Source organism: Mytilus trossulus, chromosome 12 (assembly GCF_036588685.1).
Source record: "Mytilus trossulus isolate FHL-02 chromosome 12, PNRI_Mtr1.1.1.hap1, whole genome shotgun sequence".
In the NCBI taxonomy this organism is placed as follows: domain Eukaryota; kingdom Metazoa; phylum Mollusca; class Bivalvia; order Mytilida; family Mytilidae; genus Mytilus; species Mytilus trossulus.
In genome coordinates this window covers 41498909-41523860 of record NC_086384.1, presented here as the reverse complement: position 1 = coordinate 41523860, position 24952 = coordinate 41498909, and the positions used below count along the sequence as shown (strand labels likewise).

The following is a 24952-nucleotide window of genomic DNA, read 5'->3' as shown; positions in this document are numbered from 1 at the left end:
GGGGTTTTGTTACAATTTGCTGGGTTTACTTTTTATCTATACAAAAACCGAAAAAATACAAGGGTAGAACCCCCATAGCAACTGTGTTTCAAATCATTGTATCAATTTAATACAATGATTTGAAACACATATAAGACTTTCACTTACATGTACTTTGTTTCCACTTAATTTGTCTCCTCAGTGGCGTATCCAGAACTTTTCAAAAAGGGGGGGGGGGGGGGGGGAGTTATCTGACTGACCAAAGGGAGCCCACTCCAGCCATGCTTCAGCGAATCCCTATAAAATCAACCATTTTTTTTTTCTCAAGAAAAGGGAGGGCCCCTGGATCCGCCTATGCTTCTATTTTAAAATATGTCTATCACGGCACTATGATATGTAAACTGAAGTGTGATTTTTGGGGGTTTCTTATGCATGAACCCGGCAAATTGTAACAAACCCATGTGGAGTACATAGAGCTATACTGAATGGACAACTATCATCCTAGACCAGGATCAAAAGTGCTAACCGAGTGATAAAATACTTGAAAGACTCAAGATTGCCGTAGCCTACATGTAGCCTGTCGGCAAAATTCATAGAATTTCTTCTTTTTTCGCTTCAAATATACTCCTCATAGTTACCAGGATTAAAATTTTGTGTTTGCGTCAGATGCACGTTTCGTCAAAGTAATTTTTAAACTTCAATTTGGCGACAATCCTAGTCGAAGGAGATGAAGCGATGAGATGATTCTCATAATTTCCGCCATCGCCACTTTACCTCATTACTTCTAACCTTCCGCAAATATTTTTTTCGACAATCCTCGCTAAATTGTGTATCACGCAAGGGACTTTGCAGAGAATACCGAATGCTTGTCGGGCTTGTCGGACAATGTGTGGCAGAGGTCATATTTTAAGTGCAGTATTGCAAAGCATGTATGGAACGGATATGAACTCTGCGCCGGAGATTGACTATATTAAGAAACAGGAACTCTCGGTTGTTACATAATATGTGTCAAAACATTTTTGTGTAATAAATACATAAACGACGTGCATACTGTTATAAAACAGGTAGGTCGGAATAGCATTTGCAGATAAATTACTTACAGCTCAAGCATTTGCAGATAAATTACTTACAGCTCAAGCATTTGCAGATAAATTACTTACAGCTCAAGCATTTGCAGATAAAGTACTTACAGCTCAAGCATTTGCAGATAAATTACTTACAGCTCAAGCATTTGCAGATAAATTACTTACAGGTCAAGCATTTGCAGATAAAGTACTTACAGCTCAAGCATTTGCAGATAAATTACTTACAGCTCAAGCATTTGCAGGTAAATTACTTACAGCTCAAGCATTTGCAGATAAATTTCTTACAGCTCAAGCATTTGCAGATAAATTACTTACAGCTCAAGCATTTGCAGATAAATTACTTACACCGCATACATTTTAACTTCTAACCATTTCAGTTTTCAAAGGACTTTTCACTTGTTAAAAAATGCTTATAATTTTATAAATCCTATAATTCAGTGGTTGCCGTGTGTTGCTGTGTTACAAATTTGTGACCAGCCACGACATATCCAGGCTTATGGAGGTAGAACGTCATTGTAATAAAAACGCCGTAAATTATATGTGACTAGCCACTTCCAGGCTTAGGAGGGAAAATTGTCTAAAAATTGCTTTTTTGTATATGTATGTAGAATATTCAGAAACAAAACAAACTCTCTGTCATGTTATTATCGTCGTGTCATATGTTTTCGTATGTCATATGTTTTCGTATCAACCACGTTTCGTCGGTTTCGACTGCATACGCGTACATTGTGGCATGTTTTTCTGTTTCTATATTTAGAACAACAACACCACTACAACTTGATATATTTAAAACATATTCAACGTCGCTTTTTAAAGACGTTAGAACAAATTAAATAAAACTGACCTATTTAGCCATTTTTATTTAATGTCAAAAATACGCATCACTAGAATAGTTGTGGAAAAAAATTCTGAAGGGTTAAAATAAAGTCCAGATATGTTTTTTGCAAGTCAGACACCGGATCTTCAAGACATATGACTGTCATGTGTTTTTTTGGCCGTTTTAATTACAAACCATCGAGTTAAAATTAGCAGGGTTCTTATATAAAATGGTTGCTCAAAATCTAACTATTCAAAATTTCATTGACAATTTTTTTTATACATCCTTGATACATGAAGATGAAAACAGTCTTAACTTTTTATATTTAATCATAAATTTTGAAAACTGCATTTTATTTTAGAAAAAATAATGTATTTTGTACAAACCAGGTGCCAATCTGAAATTAATCAAAATCTAAAAATTTCATCACACGAAACACCAACCTTACACTATTTACTAGTAATTTTTAGTACTGAAAAGTATTTAATAACTTTTTTTATGATTCAACCGATCACCTGAACCACGACTTTAGAAAAAAAATATTTCCGGATTTTGTAGTCATTTCCTGTCCGTGTACTGATCCAGTTTTTATTTCATACGAAAACATATGACGCCGTTTTTTTGACATACAAAAATCGCAAAGTAATCGGATACAGTAAAAAATCGTAGAAATCATTGACAAAAAAACTAGATACCTAAAATCAATCTACAGGACATGCTTTTTAAATTTGAGTAAACACCTAAATAAAAACTCAACAGTAAAAACCGTAAGCAGTGAAAATTGTTATTAGTACGAAAACACATTACACGATGATACATGTATGACATATTTGTTGTAATAGCAATGAAACGAGTCATTTCGAATAACGGTATGAAAATGAGACTGTTCTATGACGACTTTTATTTGTTTAGTTTAGTTTAAACATATTTATTTATAGTGGATTGGGAAACAAGTTTTGCAACTTATATTAATCCCTTTCCACTTTGCGGGTGCGAGTGCTGCCTTGTAGCGGCATAAGCCTACTCTTTTTCGAAATCTATTTTATTTGTTGAAGGCACATATATATAAAATACACAATTATTGTATTTATTGGCTCTTAGTGGTGTTCAATAGCGTATTTGAATAAAATTTCAAAAAAATAAATTTACTACAATACAAACAATTCTTAGCTCTATTTTAGAACATGTAATTTAAACTTGTTGAAATGAAGTTAATTTGAAATTTGTCAAAGAAAGCTTTAAGAATTCCCCCTTTTAATTTAGATTTATTATGCATGTCTCTAAACATAGTATGCGACGCGTAACAGTTTATAAGTAGATGTTCTCATATATGTATTTGATACGGTGCATTTATTATGGATATTTTTCAGACTTCATTTATGATCATTTATGAAAGAAAATCTTTAGAGCATTATTGTTTTGTTTGTAGCTCAATTTAAAACATGTTATTTAAACTTGTTGAGATGAAGTTAGTTTAAAAGTTGTCCAACTAAGCTTTAAGAATTCCTTTTTTAATTTAGATTTATTATGCATGTCTCTAAACATAGTATGCGACGCGTAACAGTTTATAAGTAGGTGTTCTCTTATAAGCATTCGATGCGGTGCATTTATCATGGATATATTTCAGACTTCATTTATGAAAGGAAATCTATAGAGCAGAAATTTGATTTTTTGTATATTAATTTAAAATGTAGATTCAAATATTTTTCACTTAAAACGATAAAGTCAAACTTCAAAACGTATATATGATGTATAGTTCGGCGTCCGCAAAAAAGAAGCCAAGGAATGTGTTTATCTTTTCTTCACAAATACGTTTTCATTGAATCTCGATATTTATCATGTTTATAATTTTCTAACAATGACAAGCAATATTTGATGAATAAAATTATTATGTAGATAAAAAAAATCAACAATGACGTTCTACCTCCATAAGCCTGCAAATGTCATGGCGGGTCACTTTTTTTTGTTTTTCGTTCATTTTCTGTGCAATATTTTGGCCGTTAGTTTTCTTGTTAGAATTGCTTTGCGTTTGATATTTCAGGGCAATATGTAGCTGACTATGTATTATGGGCTTTGCTTAATGTTGAAGGCCGTACGGTGACCTATATAGTTCTTAATTTTAGTGTCATTTGCCTGATTTGGTTTCTTGTGAAGAGTTGTCTCATTGGAAATCATATCCCATCTTCTTTTTTTTATATATTATTTGACATTTCAATTACCAAATAAATTCACATTTTTGGAATTATTCTCCATCTGTATTCCTTATTTGGAAGGTAGTTACTCATTTTGGGAATTATTTTTAATCTGTTTTCCTTATTTGGGAGGTTGTTACTCATTTGGGGAATATTTCCTATTTGTTCAGTTTTGATTTTTCTAGACATCTAACATGTAATAGTTTAATTTCTGTGTCATTTGGTCTCTTGTGGGGAATTGTCTTATTGTCAATCATACATGTACAACATCTTTTTTTTATATGTACAATGAAACCTGTTCAACCCGAACATCTTCGCGACTTTACTTAATATTTTTTTTTATCGCGACATAATTGAAAAAAAACCCATCCCACATATTTCTCACTAGCTTTGCAGGTCCTTATTCTTTTTCCTTTACATAATTATGTATAAAACGGGATAAAATTTCAATGAAAAAAAAAAAAAAAAAAGAAAAAAACGCAAAAAAAACCAACCTCAAGTGTCTGTCAGAGCAAACAAATTGTGCTTGGTATTTTATTTGTGGGAAGTTTTGCAAGATGTTTAAAAAATCGTTCATTTTTTAAGATAGCGAATTGTCACTAAATGCATTCAAGGAATTTAAGACCGAGGAATTTATTCACACTCTCAAATTTGAGTCTCTTGTTGAATTGAGTTAAGCTTATTACTCATTAGAAATATATCTCAAGTGTCAAACACTATCATGTTTACCTTCTAGATATATATTTTTTTCTATTGGGTTGTTGTCTCCTAAACGTACCCAGTCATATTCGTTTCTTCAATCCTAAAGAAGCCATTATAACAAAGCCTTTACAAGTAATAAAAGTGTACAATCATGGGAGAATTAGTCCCGCTACATGCATGCATATGTGTTTGAATTTGGCATTCACTTTCACAAATTAATCATGGATTTTTCTCATCGTTGAAGGTCGTACTATTGCCTATAGTTGCTAGCATCCACTTTATTTAAACTATGTTGGAAACTAGTAGTTGTCTATCTCCATATTTACATATTGTGTTACCTCAAATTTAAAATATTTGTTTATAGTAAAGAATAATATTTTTTCTGTTGTACGGGAGATAACACTACTTGAACTTGGCCGACATTGAATATATTTTTTGTTTAAACAATATCATTTCTCCGGTAGCGTCAAATTAAGGAAATTCGGACAAAGAAAAGATGACAGTTTGCATTAAGATTGAAAAGAATATTTTTATTTGTAAATTTAGTTTTCAAAAATAAAGATGGACACGAACTCTATATTTAAAAATTCATATAATTGTTGTTGACAATTAATACTTTTAATCTCATTTTAGTTTCTTCATTTTCTGCGATGTGGTTATGTGTGCACACCGTAAAAAAAAAACACTTCTGGGAATAACATATCAACAAAGATGCTATGGGTCATCCAGTAAAAATAGAAGATAATTATGAAAATCTTATTTCAAATGCTTATAACATCTCATAGCTTCTCTAGGTGGTCTGAATGTAGTGTGCTCTCCTTGAATGCGGTAGATCACACATTTAATCCCCGAATGGTTTAGATATTTAAACAAAATTGTTGAAAATCAGAAAAAAATTTGTATAAAATTAAAAAAAATAAAATCTTTGAATGGTGGTGTTTTTCTCAAACTTTTATCTACATTAGAAGTAAATAGGAATGATTTTTTTCTCTAAAACTTGTTCCTGTGATCTTTTCACTATTTTGTGTTAATGTGTATGTATATTTTCTTTGTGAAAAACTTGTTTTACTTCTTATATAAAAACTTCACGGAGTGTGACTTATAGTCATAAGTAAATTTAGTATTGACCTTTACGTGAGTTGAAAGTGTCTTCCATGACGAACATCAGCACTCACACTGAATTAGGTGCAGAAAGGTTGAATTAATACTTTTTCATTTTCATTTATTCAGTTCAGGAGATACATGTATATCATTGAATCGGTGTAATGCATGGTTGGTTGTTAAAATCTAAGTGAGACAAATGTAAGCGGTAATAATATGATTTAAGTTGACAATTAATACTTAAATTTTCAATTGCAAAATGTGATATTATTCGTTTTTTACTATTTATGATTAAATATTAGTCAATATGTTTAATTCCAATTACATTTTTTGTTATATTTTAGTTATCTAACTGTTTGCACTACACTCGTACTGTAAGCATCTGTTACCATGCATGCTAAAAACATGTTTGAATAAAATTGAGAATGGAAATAGGGAAGGTGTCAAAGGCCGAGTTCACTTGAAACTCTACAATCGACTTCAGAGTTAAATTAGATTATCACGTGAACGCACCAGAGTTGATATTCGGAACAACTCTAAGTAACTCTAGGATAAGGCCCTGACCAAGCATAAAAAATAACATATTCTCATTGGTTTGACGTCATTCAAGAGTTTCTCGAGTTTAACCCTGGCTCGGTGAGGGTTGGAACCAGGGTACGCGGAGTTAACTCTAGTGGTTCAAGTAAAATTGTATTGTTGAAACCCGAGTAAGTAAAGTTAACTCGAGAGTTTCAGGTGAACACGGCCTTAGAGACCAAAAAAACGACCAAACTTTTAAGGGCAGAACACAAACCGAAAAGCCACGTACGGGTCTTCAACTCAGCGAGAACATTCCCCTTCGTCATTCAGATCTTCCAAGATTCACTATTACCGTCCCTGACAATCTCCTCGGCAGTGTCAACTCCGATCTGCAACTACCCTCTGCACTAATTGATTGAGTAAAGGGAAATAGTCCCGGAAAGGAAACGAACACTGTACGGAGTTTTCCTCCCTGAGTCAGTTTCTGCTAACATATACGTAGTTGTACAGAGAGTGATTTTTACCCAGGTCCAAGGTTACAAATCTCAAATTATCCCCGATAAAGATATAAATTTATACCTGACTTATGGAGTCAAACGAATTTGTTCAGGTCAATGATTTCACCGGATCAGCAAAAAAAGTACTATACAATATCTTTAATCACGTGTGTCTTTTATGTATATTAATTTTCTCGATTTTAAGTTTGTTTAGATAAAATTCATCAATTTGAAAATAGAATGAAAGCTGAAGGTGTCATGTTAGTAAATTCATAGCTATTTACCATTGTGATCCGTTTTGTTATAATATTAATTTATACCGAGTAAAAAGTTTAGCGACACAAATCTAAATTAAAAGAACTTTGAATTAAAATTTCCGAAGTTGTGTAAATTATTCACGATCAGATTAAAGTATAAATTATACTTGGTCATTTACTTTCCTTGCTATAAAAATCTATTTGTTTTTATTGTTAGAGTAGTTTATAACTTTTTTGATATGAGCGTCACTGATGAGTCTTATGTAGAAGAAACGCGCGTCTGGCGTACTAAATTATAATCCTGTTACCTCTGATAACTATTATTCTTTTCAATATAAAATATAAAGTTTTGTTACCAAATTTTTTTTTACTCCGTATGCAAGACGTTTTGAATTAAAAGGAGGAAGGCTCGGAGGAAGTTAAGTTTTTTTGTGCTTTGTGCTTCAATAACATTCTTTGGTAGTGCATGACAATAATTGTTTTATGACTGTAGTTTACAAATTATAGCGTACAATATTGACGAAAAGACAAAAATGCGAGCATATTTTTTTTGAAATCAGAAATAGCGGCATACAGATATGTGTATTATGTAACAGAATTCGAGTTCTTATCATTGCATGCGACGGTCCCGCAGTCGCATATTCGCATCTAATAAAATCATCGCAATAATATCTGAATAATTTTTAGTTCACTCTAAGTTCTTTACAGTATCAATGCTTATTTTACGTTCTTTTTTGTACATGTCTACATCCAACTGATCGCAGTTTAAACAGAGAGAGATCAAAAAGGAAGAAGGTGGACGTAGGGGGAGGTAAACTAGCTACATGTAGTTTAAATCCGATAAGTATTCATGTGACTATCCGTGAGATTAGTACGGATACCTATTCTACCATAGGAATAAGACATATTTACCCAGAACATACTGAAAGAAAGCAAATAATATATATTAGACCTTTGGTTTTCCCGTTTGAATGGTTTCACATTACTAATTTTTGGGGCCCTTTATAGCTTGCTGTTCGGTGTGAGTCAAGGCTCCGTGTTGTGGTCCGTACCTTGACCATTAATGGTTTACTTTTATAAATAGTTATTTGGATGGAGAGCTGTCTCATTGGCACTCATACCACATCTTCCTATATCTAGTCTCAAAATTTTATGACAAAAAAACTGAGAATGAAAATGGGGAATGTGTCAGAGACAACAACCCGACCGAAGAGCAGAAAACAAACAAGGCAACTATTGGGTCTTCAACACAGCGAGAAAAATTAACACACTTCAGCTTCAGCTGGTCCCTAAATAAAAATGTATACTAGTTCAGCGAAATGGACGTCACACTTATAATTGAACCATATTACCCCCCCCCCCCCAAAAAAAAAAAAACCCCAAACCAAAACAACAATCCAACAAAACCCAGCATATTAAAAAGACAAACAAAGGCCCGAAGCTCCTGCAGAAATGCGGCGGAGTTGCCTTGTCAGATCCCAACCCTCACCCAAAACCTCTATCCACTAAAAAAAGTCCGAGTTCGATGTTAGAATAGGTTATAAAATAAACTAAGCAAACTGTTTATAAAGAGTCTTTTTGGCATAAGAGTATTTGATGGCGCCTCTGCAACTCTCTCAGGTAAAGTTGAGCTTAGATAGATTTTGGATATTTTTTAGTTCCTGTTTGGTCGTATATCTCTCCAACTGATTTTAATTAGTTCTTATGCATCCTTGGCTTCACAATATTTGGCATTGCACGTTCTCTATGAAGGTTAATCCAGAAAAGCTTTTTTGGACGCATGAATTTAATATCGTGTTGTTTTGTTGTTTGATTAACGAACATTTTAAAGTGTGAGTCAATGCTCCGTGTTGAAGGCCGTACTTGGACCCATAATGGTTTAATTTTCCAAAATGGGACTTGGATGGAGAGTTGTCTCATTGACACTCATACCAGATCTTCTTGTATCTATATACTATGCATTTTTTTCTTCAGAGAATGTAATTTGAACGTAAAAGTAATTAGTTTGAAATTTGTCTAAATGAAAGCTTGTAGTAGATTTTTGTATTTTATTTCGTGTTCTAAGTTTGACAGTTTTGATATGCATGTCCTTAAACACATTGTAATAGACGCGTTACAGTTTTAGAAGTAAGTAACATTATACAATTGTATATATACATGTATGCATTTGATGCGGGGGAGCTATTATGATAATGCTATTTTAATGGTTCTATACGCTGCTATAAAATTATCTAAAAATTGTCGCTACAGTGTTTTTTCTTACACAGATAAATAAGGTTAGAGAGAACGAGTATTAACTAACCAACAATGAATCCGTTTTTTACGACAATGGATTTTACGACAATATTGATATTCATCATTGTGCTGATGATATCCTACATGGTTTGGAACCAGTTCTTCACAGTTCAGGTTGACATTCCTGGTCCGAAACCATGGCCAATATTAGGCAACTTACCCCACGTGGCTAGAACAAAAGATCCTGGAAAGAAAATGCTGGAGTTCAGGGAAAAGTATGGAGACATGGTATTCTTACGATTCGGTTCTCAACCTGCCTTATTTTGTTTCGGATATGAAATGGTTAAAGAAGCTTTAGTGAACAGTGGCGAAAAAACTAAGTTTAGACCAAACTGGTTGTATCTTTTTAAAAAGATGTTTCCCAAGACAGGTAGGCAGGCTTTGTACATGTCTTGAATGAATCATTGCTGTCTGTTAATAAAGTAGATGGTATAAACTTTCATATATTCAATCTAAACATATTGATATGTTTTTTTGTGCTTTTCAAATGATAAACTGATTCGTTGGCGTAATCAATAAAAAATTTCTAATATTTTGAAAGATTTGAAGTTGAGGAAATAAACTTTACTTGTAATAATTGTAAAAAAACGATATAAGTACAATACTTCAGAAAATTCTGACTGAACTGTCGTCGCAGAGGTTTATTTGACCCCCTAGCCCTACCCACCCCAAAAGACGACGATTTATAATATGATGACTGGTTTATCTGAATGTCCGATGTTTTAAAATGTTAAGCTTCACAAGCTTTAAAACTTTTAGAATTCAAAACCTTAGCATTTTATTACAATGTCCATGTGCAACACATCAGACGATTGGATCTTTGTACTATTAGGTCGTAAAATTTTACGGCAAATGCTAATGTAATTATAAATGAAAATTCAAAGGATTTAGATTTTTGAAATAATTTTAAACAGGAATATTCTTCAGTAATGGCCAACCTTGGTCCGAAGGACGTAAACTTACATCAGTGGCGTTTAAAGATTTCGGTGTTGGTAAAAGAACAATTGATGAACGCATAAGTGAAGAGGTTCAGTTTCTAGTGGACGAGTTTTCCAAACATTCAGGAGAACCGATACAGGTCAATACAGTGTTTCCCATGGCAACATCCAATATAATTTCGAGCATAGTATTTGGATCAAGGTAATTTTTATTGTAAGGCAATGATACTAAAACTTGCAGTCACAATTACTCAAGCTAGGTCCATCGTAAAATATTTCTATATTTTCAATATCGAGCGAGTTTATTATGGGTCTATTAAATAGAGGCAAAATATACCAACCAGCTTATGAAACTCACACGTCGAAAACAAACTGACAAAAACTATCAAATGACAAACAAAATATAAAAAAGAAGATGTGGTATGATTGCCAACGAGACACCTGTCCACAAGAGACCAAAATGACACAGACATTAACAACTATAGGTCACCGTACGGCCTTCAAAAATGAGCAAAGCCCATACCGGCCGCATTGTCAGCTATAAAAAGCCCCGAAATGACAACATAAAACAATTCAAACGAGAAAACTAACGGCCTTATTTGTATAAAAAAATGAACGAAAAACAAATATGTATACATACACAACACAGAAAACTAAATGACCGATCAACACTTACACCTCTAAAGACTGGGTATGATCTAATGTGCCCTGGAAAGGTTAGCAGACCCTGTGACACATGTATAAATTCAATTGAACTAACACGTTGTAAAAATAGGATAGGCAAAATATTAAATCCCGACAACATCATGGTCTCGAGCTATATGTCATATTTGTCTCTCTCAACAAAAAGACATGGATTTATACACGATGTGCATTATTTTGTACCTAATGCAATTCTTGTAGACGAATTCTATTACAATTGTTATGTTCATATTGTTCACATTAGTTAAACACGTCTAATGTATCTATATATTATTTTATTTAAAATATATGGGTTTCAATATTCCACCGTGTAGAACGCCACATGCGGGGTGTCGGCTATGCTTGACACGGGGTGACGTTACGCACAGTGTTTGGTTTAGTAATGGTAACGTTACTCGACGTAGTTTTTTATTATTTCGCCCGACTTCTGTACAAAACGCCAAAGCTTTGCACAGTATTTAATACAGCTGACATTAAGATGTTTAACTTCTTATTTAGAAAAAAAGACTGTATACATGACTGATTATCATTCGGCAATCCTCGGTAGAATCCGCTACTCTCCTTCTATCGTTAGATGAGGGTACGGAATCGGCCGAGTTGAGACGAATGGACTGATTATATATGTTTGACAAATACTTTATTTCCTCATAATCTTATTGAAAATATATATTTCAAGTATTTGCCACTGCCCATGCATGTCAATTTTTTCAAAATGCATATATCATCTATGATGCTCATGATTCCGTCATCACAAGTATCTTAGTCTAGGTATGTACATCGTGTGGAAACAGTCAGTATCAAAGCTGTTTAGTACTTTAAAAGAATAAATGTTATCAAGCTGACAACCGCCTTTAACTGTAGTTTTCGAACTATAAATAGCGAATAATTTTATGGTCTTTTTATCCGTACTATCAACATTCCAAATATGTGTCTTTCGAGAAGATTATAATGTTTGTGGATGCGTGGAAATGACTGTTAGTGTATACAACAAACATTCGTTCTAGCAGGCACTTACATGTTTCTAGGTTCCAAAGTCGAAAAGTTATTATTTATCAAAAACTGCTACGCATTTAAGATCAGAACATAGTTTACAACAATATGATTAAAATGAAATTTTCTTGGTGATTTATGACCTTTTCAGAGAAATTATTAAAAATATATATTATTACACAGAACATGTTAAATGATATATAGATAATGACACACACTTGAAATGCTAAACTTTCAGTTAATGGAAAATAAAATTATATATAAATTACGTTACATTTCATACGTTCCGTGCAAAAAAACGTTCAATTTGGACGTGGTAACATTTTGGGGAGACACGGACAACTTGACGGAAATTGATGAAAAATTTAGCGTTTCCTCAACATTGAAGGCTTGAACAAATCTTCAAACAAATTACATTTCAGTAGTAAAATTTGTTTTCATAGTTAATTTGTCTGTCACACATTTAAAATAGCCTAAATTATCATGGTACTGAAAAAATCTTGAACAATGGCTATATATGGTAACATTTAAGGGAGACACGGAAAATACTGAAAAAAATTAAAACGACAGAAGCTGTGTTAGTAATAAAAAAGTGTTCGTAAAATTCAATAAAATTACATTTCCATGTAGAGGCGGCGAACTCTTTCTATATATAATGTGAAAATATTGTAATATCGAAGTCCTTGCTTTCATTTGCGTATACTCGAATTTTCAAATCTTACAGCTTTATAATTACATTAGATGTATGTTTCATTATAATACTTTACTTTGATTGTCACATCACGTGCTATTCCGTAAGCAATTGCATCACTCAATAAAACTTTTCATTCATGATAACACGTGGTCCCACAATAAAGTGCACAGGTAAATAAAATACAAAAAATATAAAATTCGTGTTTTCATGGTTATAGCTAAAAAATGTAATTATAAGTATTGAATGCTTCTTTTTGTAACTTTATATGGTTGTAAAAGCGTTTATCGTGCGCACATTTTTAGTACAAAATGTACTTCGGTCAACGCTTTTACACCCCTATAAATTTACAAAAAGAAGCATTCAATTCTTAAATGGAATTTCGAAAATGGCCGCCAGATTGCGAACTGACATGAAATTTATCGTAACTTTTTCATACCATGAACATGATCATGTTACGTCTTACACGGCAAAAATGGCAATATGAACGCGAATTCATTGCTTATTTATGTAATAATACATAACATTAAATTTATTAAAATCAGGTTTTATTTTATTTCGATTCAAATATTGAATCAAGACAAGTTACTATTTAAAAATACGCAGAAATGATTTGTTTTTTTCCTACTGTTGCATCAAGAAATTATCAATGAAACATAGACCGAATTCGTGCGTAACGTCGGTGTCAATTTTGAAGCGGAGAAAAACTATCAAAGTAAGTTCAAGTATCAAAATATTTTTTTTTAGAATTCTTAGTACCATAAAATGAATTGCACGGAATGAACTGAAACATAATCTATTTCCTGCAAGCATAAGCAGTCGTTTTCAGTGCTTTGTTTCCTCAACCACCTCTCCCTAGTTTTCCGTGTTGCAGATTTTGAGGCTTCATATGCAAATTTCTGGATAAAAAACTACTCTAGACGACTTCCTCCAGTATCATCTATAATAATTGAATTCCTATCATGGAATTTTAAACAAATACCAGCTTCTTACTTAAAATTAATTGGTTTTAAAACTAGTTTTTCATCAAAATATGAAGTGTCGCTCGGGGTGTCAGATTTTGCGTCTCAAGGGGTAGAGACTTTTAATAAAAATAGAATAGATTTACATATAAATCGTTCTTTATCTGATAATTTTTAGTTCAAACACATCTACTTTATTATGATAAGACATTACAAACTGAAGGTACTTCATTTTGCCTGTTTTTTTCTTTCTTTTAAGACATGTGCTTTTGATTTCGTAAAAAGTTAAAAACGACTCAAAATACTTTGTTTTAAAGCTGGAAAATGATTTCTTTTCCTTTTCAGTTACTATCATGCGGCGTTCTACGCGGTGTATTCGTTGTTATGGTAGATAAACATTCTAACGCATGTAATTACATAGTGTTCTTTTCAATTTCATCAGCCGGAAACTTGAACAAATCTAGATTTGTTTTTCAGATTCACTTACGACGATGAAGAATTCAAATCAATGTTACAACACATATATTTCTTTTTCAAAAACTTGAAAGTGATTGCACCTCAGAACTTCTTCCCAATACTGGATAAGATTATGCCTTGGAGTTCGGTAAGTACCCGTATGTCGTTTCAAAAAGAAAGTTTAATACAGTTCTGATTTTTAAATAGAATTCTATGCACACCCGGATCTGTGGCTGAATTAGACATCTTAAAGTACCTACGCCTTTTATTTTAAGTTTGGATCGTTAGTATACGTATAATTTTCACGTGATAGAGTGACAATTATACGTAAAAATTGTATACGTATAAAAACTTAAATTAAACTTGATGATAAAGTCATGCTGATTTAAGGTGCCAATTGTTTTCTGCCTTCCGATTCTTTCTGTTTGAACCCGTCAAGGTTGTCATACTACAACCTAAAACTTTAAGCTGGGGTCACACATTCACGATTTTTACTGCCGTCCTTGACAAGACCATTCCCGATCATCCAAAGTCTGATGAAGATCCTGTGAATCGTGGATAAAAATTAAAACTTTAATTAAAATTTAAAAAAAAAAATATTTAATCACGACAACAATCAGATTTTGGTCAAGAAGCGTCGATATTCAACCGTTTCCAAGCGAACTTGTCCCGATAATCCCGTTCTCAATCCGATTCTAATCCGATTTGTATCTTTCGCATGGTAAAATTCGACCGAGTCTGTCACGACTGCGTCCCGATTCTACCGAATGTAATCCGCCAGAGATCAGACAGTGACCAGACAGTGAACCGACGTTGAATCGGCATATTCGGGATGATCATGTACTGTCGGAACGCAATCCTTTAACGGTCCGCTCTATCGCATTGCACACGGCTTTGTCTGGTCTCAGTCGTATTGTATTCTGTAACTGTCGGGACTCTGACGTGGGTATCATTGACGAATTTCGTATTATTAACGGGACTGTTCCGAAACGGTTTCGGCAAAAACGGTTCGCAATCGACAAGATCTGAATGCAATCAGGAATCAATCGGCAGAAAAACAGCAATGAAAAATTTCTCCAGATCATTCCCGTTCCACCAGACACCGTCCAGAATATACAGAACGTTGTTAGGATTTTGATCCGATACAGCAGAATCTGTCACGACATAGTCACGCTTGTAATCCGACTAGACAAAATCGGCTGAGGTTCCCCAAATGTTACGGGACGCACCTAACTGTCGGGGTGCTTCGCCCAACTATCCGGACCATTTTCGACCCGTAGGACTCAGTTAAGAACCTAAACGACTGCGTTCATACAATGATAGGACATTCCAGATAATTAAGGATAGTAATCCGATTTTTTCACCTTTCGTGTCTTATCGCTGTCTCATCTCAAACGGGAGTAATAATCGGCAATGTTTGAACCCCGCATTATGGGACATATGCTATTGGTATCGGTATCGATTCGCCTTGAGACTTGTCAATTATCTGTATAATTAATTATATATATGGTAAGAAAATGGGCCTGGAAATGTGTAAATTTTTAACACCACCATTGTCTTATATTATATATAAAGTTGAATTGTCGTTATTTTGGTACAAAAATAGTAGAAATATAAAAATTGGGTTTCTACTGTATCATAGTAAACCAATACTGATTATTTGTATTTACTTAGACATTTTTATATCTAACCAATTTTGTTTACACAGCATGCCCAAATTAATGAACACTTGGCAGCAATCAGAACATTTGTAAAGACCAGGATTGAGAAACAGCGAGATTCATTTGACCCAGAAAACATTCGGAATTTTCTAGATCTTTACCTTGAACAAGAAAGAAAACCAGAATCAATAATTTCAGGTTCGAATAGTTCAATTCATTATTTTTCTGCATTTAAAAATGTCTTTTGAGATGGCCCTGTGTGGACAAGTGGTCTAAATAGTTCGTCTACAGTTATCAACTGCCTGTCATTACTGATGTTTCGTTTTCGAACCGTCTCGTCACGAGGTGTATTTGACTCCTATTCTAATTGGCAAATATATACAGTTTCCTGCCGAAAGACTGGGGTTCTCTCATGACAATCTGGATTTCTACACCGATACAAATTGGTTTCCACGATATTACTAGTTGCACTGTCAGTGGTGTAACATACAAACAAACCGACATAATATAAAAGAAAAACAAAAACTGAAATTTCTATTTCAAACGCAAAACTGTCCCTCAATTGTGCTTGGCTTAATATCTAAAAGAATTTGTGGTCTGGAATTTCCCCTTTATATTATGTTGTCTGCCTTTCCTTTTTTTTAATATGTAAGAATGTCATGATATGAAAGAAAAGTCACACACTTTAAATCGTTAGTAAAAAAAGATAGAAGGAATAAATACACAAGATATAGCCAATATAACGAACAAAAGTACATTATAACCCTATATTTCTCACAGGGGGTATGGTAAATATTAGCAGTTTCATATTTTTAAGAGTCCTTTAAAAAATTCTGATAGTTTTTTTTACCTACAATTTTCAGAGGGCTTCATATTCCAAGTAATAGCAGACCTTTATGAAGCCGGAACTGATACAACCTCTACAACTCTAACATGGTGTATGTTATTCATGTTGAATTACCCAGATGTGCAGAAAAAATGTCGAGAAGAAGTTATGAAGGTACATAGTATGGTGTGTTCAATCCACCATAGGAAAATGCCTGTACCAAGTCGGTGGCTGTTGTTATCCATTTGTTTGATGTGTTTTATTTTTGATTTAGTCATTTGAGTAGGGTCTTTCCGTCTTGAATTCCTCGGAGTGCAGTATTTTTGTGATTTTACTTTTTTTATTGTGTGATTTTATTGTTTTAATTTGAATGTTTTATTGGATAATTTATTTTTATATTTTGAATATTTTGAATTGATTTGAAAGAATACAAGGCGACAGGTATGTTTTAACATACTTCCCAAACTGTCGATATGAAATTAAGATGTGGCCGTTAGTTTCCTGGTTTGAATTGTTGAAAACTTGTCATTCTGGTACCTTTTATAGATGTCTGTGTGGTATGGGTTTTAGTTAATTTTTGGTATGGCTGTACGGGGATAACAGTTGTTAACGTCTATGTCATGAGGTCTCCGATGGATAGTTGTCTTATTGCCAGTTTTAACAAACCTTTTTATTTTTATATGCTTACCAATGAGACCACTCTCCAGTCTGTGTCGTGCACAATGAATTCATGATTAAAACGTCTAAAAATTACATAGGATCAGAGTATATTTCATTTTTGTACGTTACAGGTTATTGGAGATGGCAGGTATCCGTCAGCTAAGGACAGAGCCTCTCTACCATATACTATGGCTACAATACGTGAAATACAAAGAACTGCGTCTGTAGGTATGTTTTAACTATCTAATACACTAAATTTTGTATATACGCCAGACGCGCGTTTCGTCTACAAAAGATTCATCAGTGACGCTCGAATCCCAAAAAGTTTAAAAGGGCCAAATAAAGTACGAAGTTGAAGAGCATTGAGGACCAAATTCCCAAAAGTTTTGCCAAATACAGCTAAGGTAATCTATGCCTAAAGTAAAAAAGCCTTAGTATTTCAAAAATTCAAAATTTTGTGAACAGTAAATTTATAAATATAACCATATCAATGATAATTCATGTCAGCACAAAAGTGCTGACTACTGGGCTAGAGATTATGATCAATGATTTGCTATTGAACGAATATTGTGTAATGTGTTCTGATAGAGTTACATGTCTTCATGCGTGCTATTACCTTGGGACCTACAGGTTAACTATCCATCCCACAGTGTCTGTCTAGGAGAAAGAATGGTTTTTATTTATATCACCCATTAACATGTTTACGTCCTTTATACACTTATCCAACTAGCCATTGGACGTTAACCATCACTCATCATTTTTTTTCGTTTGCAAATGACTCAACCAAAAAAAGATGGACAAATTCAAACACAAAACAACGAATAACAAATGCTTACTTCAACCTTATTTGGTTAATGCACACATTGTCGCTGACAGCTTTACATGTACGCAAGTCCCATCTTTTCGTATCTAAATCATAAATTTAAAAAAGGAGAATCAAAATGTTCTAAACGTTTAAACGTAAGGGCCTTTATAGGTTCAAATGTCCTACGATTCTTATATGTTTTCTATAAGATGTTCTTTCGTGAGGTTTTGCTTTTTTCCAACGATACAGGGTGAACTATTTTGCCCAAGTACAGCCACTTTTCTTTTCATAAGAGACTGCAATAGCTCATAAAAGGTCGTTTACCGAAATATAAGCTGATTTAAGATTTTTTTTCTCGTATTATACCATTGCAAATATAAGTTAAAAGTCCGAGTCAGCCTTTTTCCCACCATTTTCAAAACTTAAATATCTCGAAAAAGAGCCACATAAGGTAAACCTATAATTTTTTTAAGCTTATTTTGTTCCTCAACTAATGCTCGTTTGACTTAAAGTTTCAATTTTCATTTCTGGATTTTTTACAACTTTCATGTATTCAGTTCTTCCTTAAACGAAATACATTGATTTTTTTTATTACACATTGTCATTTTTCAGCTCCCATAGCTACACCTCATGCTGTACTAGAAGACACGATAATTGCTGGTAAACTGGTACCAAAACAAACTATTATCTATTGTCACCTGATGTCGGTTCTCAATGATACAACTCAATGGACAGAACCAGAAAAGTTTAGACCCGAAAGATTTCTTGGGAAAAATGGACAACTAATAAAACCAGATGCTTTTTGTCCATTTTCTATGGGTAAGATATATTTTTTATGTGTCATTCGTTTTATAATATGGAAAACGGTATGAATACTTCGTCTCACAGCCATAACACATATGAAATCAACCAATCAAAATACTGGAGGTGTTGTCTCGATCACAAATTTTGTAAAGTTTTATGACTTCAAAGCCTGACCCTTAAGCTGAGTATCGCACAGCATTGTTAGATAGATGATAATCTTTCAGGTTTTATTCAACTACTTTAATCATCATTTCCACATCAAAATAGTTCTAAAGTTCTTATCGCTTCAATTTTATATTTCAACGTTTTTCTTTTTATGAGCATTACTTGCACATATAAGCAAATCAGTATAGCTTCTTCGTATTTTAGGAGAATAAAAATGGGGAAAAATAGAAATTGAAGATGCCAATGTTATACTGTAAACTAACTAATTTTCACAAGCGTCCTATTTTCGCGACTTTTGCGAGTAGAATTAAATAAGCGAAACAAATTGCCGCAAATATGTCACTTGGATCAAACCTTACATAAAGTAAATTAAAAAATCGCGGAATAGGTCAGAAAGGACTAAACGGAAATTAAGTATCCGCGAAAATAAGATGGGTTACCGTAGTTCAAATACACGATTAGTTTAGCGCTTTTACAGTTAATATACATTTCTAAATCACTATTTGGGGTTCCATTTGAAAACTAAATGGGAAGTAATCAACAGGAATGTCTTCGTATATGTTGGTTCAACTACAGAAATTAGAGTCGTGATGATTATATTAGTTGATAATCTTATATGAACGTTTTATTTTCTTTAAAAATTTTGATTAATTTCAGTAAATATCCTAAACAAAAGTACCCATTGTGCACCACATTTCATCTTATTAGCAAGGATGTTTGTTATAGTATTATACCCCTCTTTGAAGTAGGGAGATTTACTGGATATGTGTATACGTGCGTCTCATTCAATAATGATCTCATTTTGCTCTCACAGAACTACACGTCAACTCATAGTTTCCTTAGGTATAGGTACATACAAAGCTTTTTGTGAGCTTATTATTTGACGCGTTTTTACTTCTATTGATTGCCGTATACGAACTACATTTGTAAAAATAAAATAACAAAAATACCGAATTTCGAGGAAAATACTAGTAGATAACTTATAAACATAATCACTGTGTCTAAACCACACCGGCAAAATTTGTTCGGACTCGATGGTGTCTGACATCCGGCACAATGACGGAACACTAATAGACAGAAGAAAGCTAGGTTTCTCCTTATTTTCTTTTTTTTTTATATGATATCGAAGAATATATATACATATACAACTACTTTCTATTGTGATATGCAATATTTTCTACAGCCGTTCTATATTAACGGAGAAATAAGTAAAAATGCACGTCAAAATCGAAAACAAGGTCTTTCACAGCATAAAGGCTTATTATTTATATGATTAGTCTCAGATTCAAATAAATAATAAGCAAACACTAGAATTCCTACTCTAATAGAACACAAATAATTTTAATTTTACTTTGCATTCAAAATTTTTTAACAGCAAAATACATATAAGTGAAGGTTATAACGCAAATTGAGGGTAAAGCTCTCAAATATGCGTTTTCTATATGAATTATGGAAAATATGTTTAAACTTGAAATTAGAGTTAAACATGTTAAACTTTACGGTCTTAAAAAATCCGTACGTCTTCTAGATTCGCCACTTATATTATAAAGTGTATATCGAATTAAAATATTGTAAGAAATAAGAAAACAGGGACACCCGCAAAAAAAATCGGATTATGTGAGTCTGATTATGTTTATTATAAACATTCTCATTGATATTTTTAAACAAGCGACACTAAGTGATTCGAATACATAGCGTTTTGAACTACATGTATTTTTATAAAGCTGCATTTGTCAAAAGTTAGAAGATTTGACTGTAACATATACAAGTATGGAACAGAGATCTAACGAGTTTTTTCCCCTATTTGCCATATGTTCACTGCCCTTGCCATTGACCTCATTTCTATATTATTTTTCCTTCTGCCACAGACCTTCACCATAAATTGAATTGCGACCATTTAAGCATTTGTGACATGTCAGTGCGTACACTTAAATATAAATAATATGTCTTATTTTTTTTATTGAAAAAAAAACGCCAGTGAAGTTGTTTGCTATGTCCGATCCGGTCCATGAAATTTGAAATTTTCAGTTGTTAGACATTTTATTTTATATTCAAGAAACGGTGTAATTTTGTTTGGAATTCTTGATTGTTTTTAACTCACTTGACCCAACAGGAAAAGTATATTTTTTTCATCACTTGGCACCGGTCGACCGTCGTTCATTATCTTTCAATACAATGTTTTACATAAATGTTCACATCTAAAATTACCAGGCTGCATTTAACAAACCTTATTTAAAATCATGTCTTTTTTAATCATAATTAGGGTGTCTAGTTATAAAAAGTTTACCGTGACCCCGCTTGTCAACCAATATGGCCTTCATGGCTAAGAAATAAACAAAAGGGGGCATGCAAGTGCATGATGTCAATTATTTAAAAACAGCCGTAGACATAGACAATTCGAAAGGGCCAGATGATTATCTTCAAAATCTTGAGCTCTACCATTTGTCTATTTACTATAAAATTACCACATTAGTTCTTAATGGAGTAATTGCATTGCCCTTAAATGACGAATTTGAAGTTCTTTTTATCAATTTCTATCTATTATTTTTAAACATATATATAAATGTCATATAGCAAAAATGACTTAGGAAGTCAAGAAGATATACAAATAAATCGACTTGGCCGATATTCTTATAAAACTTTTGACCTTTAATTAAGAGTTTTTTTTTCATTTCATTCCGTTTTTACACGCCCGTCAAAATTTGACAGGACGTATTATTGTATTCATCCATCCGTTCGTCTGTCCTTCCTTCCATCCGTCCGTTCCTCCATCTATCAGTCATTCTGTCCGTCTGTCCGTCTATCTATCCGTCTATCCTTCCGTTCAGCGTAAACATGTCGCACCGTAACTTGAGAACAGCTTATCTAGTTTTCATGAAACTTAATAAAGTTATTTCTTGAAATGGTCAAACGATCTGTAAACCTTTTAGTGAAAATCAAATGAAATCTTTTGTAAGTAAAACAGGAGTGTGTGTTTTTTTTTAACATGTCGCGCCATATCTCAAAACAATTTATCATTATTACATCAAACTTTAAACAATTCTTATAAATCTTAAGTTCTGCATACTTTTTGGTGATTTTTCAAATTTTGTTTATTAAGCGTTATTTAGGGTTTTTTTTGTTAAAAAAAAAAGGGGGGGGGTCACATATTGCGATGTATCTCAAAACCTATATAAAAAAATATCATAATGTTAAGGTTAAAAAAACAATTAGATATCAGTGTTTGCTATTGAGTATTTATATTACGTTTAACATTAGTTTGAAGATCAGTGAAATAACGGATATGTCTTTCATTAGGAAAATGTGTAGTACTATAATTACCTATGTAAATAAATGTAAACACGCCAAGTTTACTTTATAATAAATGTATATTTAGATTCTTTCGAAAGACAATGTTCAGATCCGTGTTAACGTTGCTTTTCATGAATTGTTGGTTAAAAAAAAACAAAAAAAAACCGGGTGATATATATAGACGAAACCGGGTGATTGTGTGTAAACAACAATAACGAAACCGGTGTATTATTATTTGACATGACCCATTTCTTTCGTTCCATACACAGAAATACATGAATTGAGATGCTCATACTGACTTGTTTTGCAATCTCCGTGTCAGTATGTATTTTCCCGTACCTTTCTTTCCGTACAATGTGAACAATTTAACGAGAAATTAAACAATTTCGAGGCAAGGTTCACTCAATTCGTCATTTTGACATGCATTTTTACTTATTTCTTCGTTAATATAGAACGGTTGAAGAAAATATTGCATATAACAATAGAAAATAGTTGTATATGTATATATATTCTTCGATATCATTAAAAAATAAGAAAATAAGGAGAAACCTAGCTTTCTTCTGTCTATTAATGTTCCGTCATTGTGCCGGATGTTAGATACCATCGAGTCCGAACAAATTTTGCCGGTGTGGTTAAGACACAGTGATAAGGGCCATTTCAACAAATCCGAGTCTCCTAAGATTTGTTACAAGGATTTATAATATTCACTATTTCTAACGTACCAACATCCTGTTGATCGAATAAATACATATTCTTACACGTAATAACTATTCACGAAATAAACATTACATTTTTTTTTCAAGAACTACGAATCAGAACATCATTTTTGAGTCACATTCTAGTGAGCATCCATAAGCCTTTGGTACGTTCAATAAAACAGAGAAGTAAACCAGTAAAATACCGATCTCAACGAAAAATTTAAAACTGAAATTCATATATCGATTGGTAAAAACAAAAGCCCTTACATATCAATAACATACGAAAAATGAATATCAATAATGTGGTCATTTTTTTCTATAAATTTCCTGTTTTCAAAACTTTGTATTTTTCGAAAAACTAAGGATTTTCTTATCCCAGGCATAGATTACCTTAGCCGTTTTTGTCACAACTTTTTGAAATTTTGGATCCTCAATGCTCTTCAACTTTGTACTTGTTTGGCTTTACAAATATTTTGATATGAGCGTCACTGATGAGTCTTATGTAGACAAAACGCGCGTCTGGCGTACTAAATTATAATCCTGGTACCTTCGATAACTATTTACACCACTGGGTCGATGCCACTGCTGGTGAACGTTTCGTCCCCGAGGGTATCACCATCCCAGTAGTCAACACTTCGGTGTTGACATGAATATCAATAATGTGGTAATTTTTTTCTATAAATTTCCTGTATACAAAATTTTGAATTTTTCGAAAAACTCAGGACTTTCTTATTCCAGGCATAGATTACCGTAGCCGTTTTTGGCACAACTTTTTGGAATTTTGGATCCTCAATGCTCTTCAACTTTGTACTTGTTTGGCTTTACAAATATTTTGATATGAGCGTCACTGGTGAGTCTTATGTAGACCAAACGCGCGTCTGGCGTACTAAATCATAATCCTGGTACCTTTGATAACTATCATGACTTGGTACAGGCATTTCTTATGTAGAACATGGGTTTAATTCTGGTGTATCAGCTAACTAAACCTCTCACTTGTATGACAGTCGCATAGGATGCAATTTCTTTACAACAATGTTTGAGCACAACAAAAGACATCACAGGTAAATTTTTCAAAATTTAGAAGTACAACAGTCAACGTTGTGTCAAATGTATGTTTATAATATTTTTCACTTCTGCAGGGCCCCGATCATGTATCGGACAACAGCTGGCAACAAACGAAGTGTTTTTGTTCTTTACGTCATTGATTCAGCGGTTTAACTTTGTAAAAGTAAACACAGATGAGGAACTTTCACTAGAAGGAGAACAGACTGGGATAACGCGCCAACCAAAACTATTTAAGATGTACTTTGAGCCAATCTGATACTAAGAAACTAGTATGAAAATATTTGTAATCATTTTTGTATTGCATAGTTTGTTCATAAATTAGAAAAATAGTACTTGTATTCAAATTTATTATGACAAAACTTGAAACAATAAAGGATATGTTATTCATATCTTTCATCATTTTCTTCATTAGGAAATGCCTGTACCAAGTCAGGAGTATGTCGTTTTTCATTCGTTTGATGTGTTTTAGCTTTTGATTTTGGCATTTGATAAGGAACTGTTTGTTTTGAATTTTCTCGGGGGTTGGTTTGTTTGTTACTTTAGTTTTAACCCGAAACAACTTTGTATAGTGTTTTCATGGAACATTCTGAATTGATCCTCAATTTTTCTAAATAAATACGATTAACTGGCAAGTAAAAAGTCCTAAATGTATGTGGTGATATGAATATACTTATCTGGACCTTGTTTTAAATGAACTTCTTTACTTTAGTATTACTGCAAAAGACTGAGCTTTTGGTGAGGTAATGGCTAACTGTAAAGCTTTCGGTAGCATTTCATATGATGTATATAAAACA

General features: G+C 33.1%; 1 protein-coding gene across 3 annotated transcripts; it reads left to right on the top strand.

Moving 5' to 3' along the window:
• The first annotated feature begins 756 nt into the window (after positions 1-756).
• LOC134692097 (cytochrome P450 2B19-like) lies at positions 757-24488 on the top strand. Of its 3 annotated transcripts, none has more exons than XM_063552492.1 (9): positions 762-1043; positions 9417-9814; positions 10359-10584; positions 14205-14331; positions 15892-16042; positions 16708-16844; positions 17462-17558; positions 18748-18954; positions 24233-24488. In XM_063552492.1, the coding sequence occupies exons 2-9, from the start codon at positions 9457-9459 to the stop codon at positions 24412-24414; spliced, it is 1485 nt and encodes a 494-aa protein (XP_063408562.1). In that variant the 5' UTR covers positions 762-1043; positions 9417-9456; the 3' UTR covers positions 24415-24488. The 3 variants fall into 3 exon arrangements, with proteins under 3 accessions (XP_063408564.1, XP_063408562.1, XP_063408563.1); XM_063552493.1 differs by lacking the exon at positions 762-1043 and adding an exon at positions 7489-7960; XM_063552494.1 differs by lacking the exon at positions 24233-24488 and having other exon boundaries at positions 757-1043; positions 17462-17554; positions 18748-18888.
• Positions 24489-24952: the final 464 nt, after the last annotated feature.

Bases quoted from the DNA above. Each gene is read 5' to 3' on its own strand.
- LOC134692097 (XM_063552492.1), top strand. From the start codon at position 9,457: ATGAATCCGTTTTTTACGACAATGGATTTTACGACAATATTGATATTC. The intron at 10,585-14,204 runs GTAATTTTTATT...TTTGTTTTTCAG, and splicing joins AGCATAGTATTTGGATCAAG to ATTCACTTACGACGATGAAG. The intron at 16,043-16,707 runs GTTCGAATAGTT...TACAATTTTCAG, and splicing joins ACCAGAATCAATAATTTCAG to AGGGCTTCATATTCCAAGTA.